At 36.0% G+C, this 8,787-nt stretch overlaps 1 protein-coding gene across 2 annotated transcripts; it reads left to right on the top strand.

The window, feature by feature from the left end:
- The first annotated feature begins 1,637 nt into the window (after positions 1-1,637).
- On the top strand, positions 1,638-5,627 carry LOC117112169 (kelch-like protein 7). Of its 2 annotated transcripts, none has more exons than XM_033255239.1 (7): positions 1,638-1,789; positions 2,297-2,921; positions 3,213-3,384; positions 3,714-4,118; positions 4,418-4,628; positions 4,773-4,870; positions 5,141-5,627. In XM_033255239.1, exons 2-7 carry the CDS (start codon positions 2,307-2,309, stop codon positions 5,440-5,442), a joined length of 1,803 nt encoding a protein of 600 aa, XP_033111130.1. In that variant the 5' UTR covers positions 1,638-1,789; positions 2,297-2,306; the 3' UTR covers positions 5,443-5,627. The 2 variants fall into 2 exon arrangements, with proteins under 2 accessions (XP_033111130.1, XP_033111128.1); XM_033255237.1 differs by lacking the exon at positions 1,638-1,789 and adding an exon at positions 1,812-1,966.
- Positions 5,628-8,787: the final 3,160 nt, after the last annotated feature.

Raw genomic sequence — 8,787 nt, 5'->3', positions numbered from 1 at the left:
ATACATTTTGAGAAATTTATATATATATATATATACATATATATACATATATATATATTATATATATATATATATATACATTTTGAGAAATTTCAAAGTTAAATATTCATTATTCTGGAATTCAACAAGCACAAACTTTAAAAAGTTGAGATTAAAATTATTAAACTATTTCGAAGCTAATCAACAGCAATTTGTTTTGGGGTGTTTTGGATAGATTATTAGATATTTTTGGTTGGGTAATTATTCTTTCTGCTCATGGTTTGATTACATATTATGCAACGCATAGGTCTATCCAATTTAATATTACTATAATTCAAACTGTAAGCTAGAGTGCATCGTGTGTCAATCCTTTTAAATGAACCTAGACGTATACAATGCATATCGTTAATACTTTATTCACCCTCCAATAGCAGAATACAAAATTCATACTGGAGGGCATATAGACAAGAAAAAGAAACAAAAAAAGAAAACGTACATTTTAACTAAGAGATTAATATAAGAACAAATTTGAATGACGTATCATAGATAACGATGTCGTAATGTGATGACGTATATACTAACTAAATTAATTATACAAGATTGTGTGCATTATACAGCAGGAGCAGTTACATAAAAAGACCTAAAATTGGAATCACTACAACAGATAAGAACAAATAACAGACTTTTATTTTACCACTATACGGTCCTGACATTGCCACCATTATATTGAACGAACAACACAGACATCCTTTTAGACTTGCATGTTCAAGAACTGGATAAATGAAACTTATAGCTTCTTCCCACGAACAATACAAAACAGGAACGATCTACCAAAATCAATCCCACAAAACCAACTATTGAACAATTCAGAAAGGCATTAATTTTTTTCCCCAAAATTTTGTTTTTTATTTAAAAAAAATACACTTCTGTAAATATATCTTCTTTTACTTTCCAATGAAAGGCAAGGAAAGAAAGCAAAGGAGATGAGAAGAAAAAAAAGGAAAGTGAAAAAGAAGGGGTAGGGAAAAACCGAAAGAAAAGAAAAAAATGGAAATTGGAAAAGAAAAGGAAACAGATAGAAATTAAAAGAAAAGGAAAAGGGGCTGTCGGCGGACAAGATAGAGATGGTAAGTTAAGAGCACGAGAAATAAACCTCTGTAAACCAAAGATATAAATGTGTAATTTATAATGTATAGGCCTAATGTATACCTGTCTCTTATACACATCTAGATGTGTATAAGAGACAGTCTGTGTACATAGTTCGGGTGCTCATATTAAATCGTAATATACATTAAAAATATATTATTGTACCCGGTATTGTCAACAAACGTTTTCTGAAATCGATTTACAACAGCTAAAAAAAAAATGCTCAGATCGTCGGAGCACAAGGGGCCGTCGCCCCTGGACCAACCGGGGTTCCACCTCTGGACCCCTGGGGCCCGGCACTCCCCCCCCCTCCCACCAGCCAACTGGTGTAGTCACGCATTTCAAATCTCTCAGATTGGTACCTTTGCTATTATTATTATCATTATTTTGACTTTGGAAATATGTGTACATATGTGTAAATAGGGGGATGGGAATATGTGTAAATAGGGGGCGATATATCCACATTGAAAACCGTAGAAGGCGTTTGTGTGTACTTTAGAAAAGACACCTGTTGATGATAGCAATTTGCATAGCAGAGCATGTGTTAGAAAATAGAATGTCCAGTTATCCAGAATCAGTCCATTTGTTCACTTGAACTTCACACAGTAACTGTTGTGTACTGCCAGCGCTTAAGAATTCACAATTACAATTACTACGACTGAAGGTAGGGCACGTTAGAGCACGTTAGAGACCTAAACTATTCTGTAGTAGGCTAGTTCAAAGTTCATGATACCTTTTACCGTTGGTAAAAAAATACACGTATAGCCTATTATAGGGTGGTTCCCTTTGGTTCGGATAAATTGGACAAAAAAAGGGATATAAGCAAGGCACGAACATAAATGTAAGTTAATTCTTCCAACATGCCGTAGTGCAAAGATAAGGAGACTAGTTTAGGATTCAGCCAGTTCCACTAAGCAGCTCATTGGATTTTGCGTAATAGTCGGAACAGCAACAACGGCGAATATAGCATTTACGATATCATAACAGGTGGAATAATTAGCCACATACAATGCCAGCATGTACAGAAGCTGCAGTGGACTAAACAATTATTACACACATAGAAAAGAGTTGCAATATTGTAATTATTTGTACAGGCCGTCCTATGTGACTATTAAAAACAAACTAGTTTGTGTTGGTTTTAAAAGATTTTAATAATTTTTTATGATTTCAGGAAGAAAGGAATGATGGGGGATTCTGAACTAAAGACGCTTGCATGCATGTCTTCAAATAGTCCCAACACAGTCTTCAGACGGCGTTTAGGATCTCTGACTACCATCAATAAAATGCGCGAAAATATAGAATTATGCGACGTCACAATTTCAGTACAAGATGAAACGTTTCATGTGCATAGGCTGGTGATGTCAGCATGTAGCGAGTTTTTCCGGGTCATGTTCAATTCCACTATGTCCGAGTCAACATCAAAAACCATTCGCCTTTCAAACTATGTAACGTCAGCTGCCGTTGGTGTTATTGTAGATTTTGCGTACACAGGTGAATTGGCAATTGAACCGTCAAATGTTCAAGAGGTTTTGACCGCTGCCCACTACTTGCAAATTAATGACGTAGTAGAAAGCTGTGTATGCATAATTTCGAATGAACTTTCTGAATCCAATTGTCTTGGTATATGGCAACTTTCCAAATTTCTGAACTGTGAGAGTCTAAAAAGAGAATCAGAATCAATGATTTGTGAATCTTTCTGCGAAGTAACCAAAACCGAAGAGTTTATGCAACTATCGGCCGAGGTCGTCCTCCATTTATTACTGAAAGACGAAATTGTGGTACGCAACGAAGATGAGGTAAAATAATTGTTTCTGTTTTAAATATTACAAAGATCAATCGACAAAATAACTAAATCACTTGCATACAGCCTGGAGGTTTCGCTCAAATTACAACAGTAATCTTGGAAAAAATTTCATTGCGGGAAGCATTCAACAGTATTTTATTTTGGTTATCTGTCGGCATATATAAACGATTTTTATGGATCGACATTTTTTTATTTTTGAATTAAGATTTAAGTTAGTAGTAAGGAATTAATTGTAAGCGATATTTGTGATTTCAAACACGTGCATGTCGTTTTTTAATTTTAGGTTTTCAAAGCAGCGAAAAGATGGTGGCTATATAATCCAGACGATCGAAATATTCATAAACCGTCAATATTCATGGCTCTACGGGCACCTTACCTGTCTAGTGCCATTCTCCAAATGATATGTCAAGACGAAGATATCATTGCTGAGAAAGCGTGTGTCAAAAAAATATTCGGTACGTGTTCAGAATCCGCAGTGAAATCGTCCCGCCATTAACCATCTAATAAAAACAATGTTGAATCGAAATGACGTATTTTTAAGTAGGCCTAATACAAAGAATGTGAACTGTAATATTTAAGCATACACATTTGTTATTTGGCAAGAAAAATACCTTTATCATTCCAATAATTTAAAAAGTTGTTTAAATGCTTGTTTATTATTTTCATTTAGCTCACCTTAACTTGTCGAACGTGATCATTCGGTAAATATGAAAATACTATTCGTGCAGAGTAAACTGTACGTAGCGTAGTCTGTTGCTAATGTTGTGTTCTGTTTTAAAAATAGAGGCAATGTGGTACCACACCCTTGGTCCAAACGGAGGTTATTCATGCAACGGTAAACTCCAGGAAATACTTAAACAACGTGTCAAAAAGTCGAACCTTCAAATTGCATTCTTTTCTGGGCACCAGAATTTCAAACACAAATTATTCGATCCTGTGAAATTAGTATGGTCAGAGGCAAAGATCAAAGAATTGGAGCGCGTTCGGTTCACGGCAGCCAGTGTGATGAGCCGTGTATACATCCTTGGTGACGTATCGTCAAGTTCTAGGCCTACTGATATAGATATGTTGGACTTCACCACCATGAGTATGACACCTGGAGTCTTAAAGCTAAGCCCTCCTAGGGACTCATTAGCTGCATGCACATTAGGTGAGACACTGTTTGTTTCTGGAGGATCCAGAGATGAAGGTGAGTACAGTCATGACATTTTTATGACGCACATCTTTCGTGCGTTGACGTGTACTACACGCAGTGCCTTGCCGCGTACGCAAATGTTCGTGCTTTCTTCTAACTATCTGTTTATTCAACTTTAATTAAATACTTCGTTCCGATTCTTAATAGTAGCAATGCGCTAAGCATCTTATATTGAATTTATTTGGAACAATTCGCCTTTTTCTTATCTAAATTTGAATTTTAAACTTAGTACTTATCTGCATATATACTTGAATTGGATATTGCGCTTGTTTAGTCTGAATATTTTTTTCTAGGTCGCAAAACCATTCGTAATTGCGAGTACTACGACTTGAAGACTAAGACCAGATTAGAAATTGCTTCGATGAATAAATCTCGACATCGACATGGTTTGGTATCTGTCAACGGCTTCCTGGTTGTATGTGGTGGGTACATCTCGACGAGTCACGAACATGGTCCGTTGCACGAATGTGAAGTGATGGTGGCAAACCCAGTCCCAACTGGCAGGTACGACGAAGCAAATCCACATTGTTGTTTGCGCGTGGATTTGGTTGATTTTTATAATTCTTTTGTAGGCATCGTTTACTGGACGATTTTTCATTAATGGTCGATTGCCGAACTAGTAATTAATAATCAATTTCTGTCCTATAGGTGGCACTTAGTGGCTGGTCTACATATTGGTCGGATAGACTTGGGTCTTGCAGCAGTGAATGGTAAGGTATTCGCTGTCGGCGGACAAGATAGAGATGGTAAGTTAAGAGCACGAGAAATAAACCTCTGTAAACCAAAGATATAAATGTGTAATTTATAATGTATAGGCCTAATGTAGCTACGCAATTCTATAGAAAGAAGCAATATTGCATTTACCAGGAAAGACTGTTGCAAGTTATCTTATCTTGATGATGCCCTTGGAACCCTCATTCGTATCCAGTGAGCAAAATAATTCACACCATTATCAAATTTTAGAGCCTGCACCACAAAGACATTCCGGTTGTACTAATCCGTTACTTTCAATTTAGGAGGTATTATGAACAGCGTCGAATACCTAGATGTATCGAAGTGTTCTACCGTCGAACAGGCGAAAAACTGCGAATGGAAATTTGCTACATCTCTACCCGTTCCTCTAACCAAGGTAAAGTGCACTGTGGTTGGTAATTCCATTTTCGTGATAGGTGGTACTGTAAAGTTTACACCTTACCAGGAAAGACTGTTGCATGTTCTGGAATACGAAGAACCGAATAATTGTTGGCGACTCCATAAATCCACCCCTGCGTGTGGTAGTAACTGGGGAGCTACAGTAACTGTAGATTTGTGCCTGTAAATTAGTCCTATTCAACTTTTATAACGAAAAAAGCTATTTTACTCGACGATTTTTATATAATGTAATGTGATCCGACAGTAAGCTTGCAATAATGACGCTAGTGTTTATGTTTGAATCTATAGTATAGTTGTTTTCGTTTAATATATGATAGTATTTTTATTGAATGAATATATTATTTAAGACTATCTTATATGAAATGTTTATTAATGTATGTATTCATTATCTTTATTTCGTTCGTGAAAGTTATATTGATATTAAATTATATTTTAATATATTTATAAATTGGGAAACAATTTATTCGTATAGTCCACCACATTATTTCTAGGAATTCTATCCATTCTGTCTTAACCAGTATACTAGCATTACATCAAGAAGATTATAATATTAGGCCTTCCATCATCCCACTGCAGCCTACGTACCCCTGGGTTATGGAGTTTTATCCCTCCACTGCATTTACCGTATACTTAAGCGTCTTTATCCCGCCATGTGTATACTTTGCCATCTATTATGTTGACAGCCCTCTGATGATAGGCCTACGGTATCTTGCTTTTTGCCTGCATCATTTGCTAAAACCAGTTCATTGGTTATGGCAGGAAAGAACCAGGATGAAATCTACATTAGGTGCAATGCTCTTAATATGTGCATCCACGTTTATCTGTCCACATCAATAATTCAGTGAAAATGTCGAAAGTACTGGTCGATATAGTGACATGAAAGCATGTTTACGAATGGAAACCATTAGAAAATCCATATTCAGACAATTCAGATATTTCAGTTCATACATATAACATACGGTATTCTTAAGAAAAAAAACAGGTAATTTCTTTTTGAAAGCCCACAAAGTATCAATTAAAACAGATAACTAAAAATTAGCATATCCCCAATGGTTTTGATCAATATATACCGTATATTTTTTTATCTGGCTTGTTATTAAATTTATGTTGGCAAATGGTAATAGGTCTCATGTGACATGCAATATCATAGATTGAATCTTGAATTAGAAATTGTCTAACGAATCGGCTGTAAAATGCAATGATATAATGCATATAACGTCAAATTCAGCTAGGGAACCGATAGACCAGCTGTGGCGTATGTAGGAGTCTTAAAATTCGAGCTCGTGATGGATGGAGGGCGGGCGGGGAGAAAGGGAAAATGTTTCGGTGCTCAATGATTAGGTGTGGGAGCTAGCTCGTAAAATAAGGTGATTTGTAGGTTTGAGCGTGATTTTTGGGAGCGAGTATTTTTTGCGGTTTCCCTGCCCACCAGATAAGCCACTGTAATAGACCCAAGTTAAGTACAAACTATAAAGTGGCTTATCAATAATATTACAAGATGAAATAAAAAACATGAATCATGAATGGTATGCTCTCCCGCTTTCCACTTTGTTATAATATATTCAACGGTTTTCACTAAGAATACAGATTGCAATCGAGTGCTTCATTACTCTTTTATTTTGTAAAGCGCAACATAAGAGCAAACCTAATTAAGTGCTCTACAACAACAAGACTCAACGCACAATCTGTTAAAAACGCTCTTTGAAATGCCGAACTACAATAATAAAATTAATATTTTCCGGTTGCTTATAGGCTACATTAACATCACACCGAGAATCCAGACTACCATACGTATGTTTCGTTGGAAATATTTAAATATAACTGCATTGTCAATGACAAATAACACGAGTTTATACAACAGGTGAAAGGAAAGAGGACTAACGGTCAGGGTGGCGCCAGGATTTCCCCTTTCTGGGAGGGGATGATAACCGACGAGAGCAAAGTGGGCGTCGCTCAAAATCTCCCGAAAGTTGTCCAGGGGAGAAGCCCCAGAAATATGACAATTTAGGGATTTCAACGGATTTTAGGGAGTATAATAAAATATGTAGAAAATACGTTTCCCCGACGAATTCTGGTTTTTTCCCGACGGTGGGGGTGTGGAGGAGAGAGGGCACACCACTTTTGCCACCCCTGCTAACGGTGCTCGAATAGGAAAATGTCATTATCGTATTAATCTCTCGTTTAATATTGCGTTTACAGTAATGGGCCTACGCAGGTTTATACGGAGGTATAAAATTAGATAATTTTATACCTGCATGGTTATATACTTAATGATTTCCTAACTGTGACATACAAGATCACTTTTCGCTTAACCATGGCTCAGTGAACGTAAAAGTTAGTTGTACGAGAGGTGTCTGGTGGTTAAATTTCATATCAATTATTTTCATTTTTTTGTTACTCTTCGTTTAAACATATAAAATACGGAGACGTACGAGAAAAAGTTAATGAAATAAACAGTAACAAGCGTAAAATGTATTACTGGCAGTTGGCTCTCCAACCTCACCGATATCGTGTACGGTAGCTTTCTGTGGTCTACTTGACACACGCCTGGAGGGTGCAGGTTCGGATCCCCTTAGAGATAATTTCGTAGAAGGGTTAGGCATGTTTTAGACTATAATGATATCATAATGTTCCTATTCAAGCACTGATTAGTTTTCTACAGTAAAACCTCGAATTTCAGTGACCTTAATCTTGAGATAAAGCCCATCTCGAATTGAAGCACTCCTCTTTGGTTTTCAAAATTAGCCTCGAAAAGACCAGGGCTTCTTTTCAAGATAGCATAGCTTCTTTTCGAGAGTACAGTACATGCATTGTACATGATTTTAAAAAATCAAAATAAATACAAGTTTGGTTTATACAGTAGTTTAGTTGATGTTAATGCCAGTTAAATAATAAACTCCATGATACAGATTGATGTTACAGTGGCCTTATTGTTTTATAGTACAAAAATTTACAGCATTCATTTTCTCTTGACATTGCAAAGTAGCCTCGAAAGGAAGCCCAAATTTTTCAAAAAAAAAAAAAAAAAAAAAACAAACTCGGGGCTTCAATTCGAGGTTTTACGGTATTTGTTTCATATATATAACGCGTTGTTTTTGATCAAATATATCCATACCGAAACTTATTAATCGATGAAAATCTGCCTAAATTCTCAACATCCAGCGCCCTTATCAATATCACAAGACTGGATTGATGCAATTGAAAATAGCATGTATATTGGATTGGTAATGCTTGATCTAAAAAAAGGCGTTTGACACTTGTAAATACGGATATTTTAATTAATACGGTAGGCTACATGGTTTTGGATTTCATAGAAATGTAATTAAATGGTTTGAGAGTTATCAAGTAAACGAAACGAAATTATATTAAATTTATAAACGGCATTTCGTCTGACATGGAAGAAAGCACATCCCACAAGGATCAATCCTAGGACCAATGCTTTTTATTTTGTACATAAATGATTTGCCAAAATGTGTAGTTAATGTTAAAATTAGCATGACGCTGACAAACA

This window comes from Anneissia japonica, unplaced genomic scaffold (genome assembly GCF_011630105.1).
Source record: "Anneissia japonica isolate Jap-2015-1 unplaced genomic scaffold, ASM1163010v1 scaffold2707_len876726_cov182, whole genome shotgun sequence".
Classification (NCBI taxonomy): domain Eukaryota; kingdom Metazoa; phylum Echinodermata; class Crinoidea; order Comatulida; family Comatulidae; genus Anneissia; species Anneissia japonica.
This window is presented reverse-complemented; position numbering and strand designations above follow the sequence as displayed.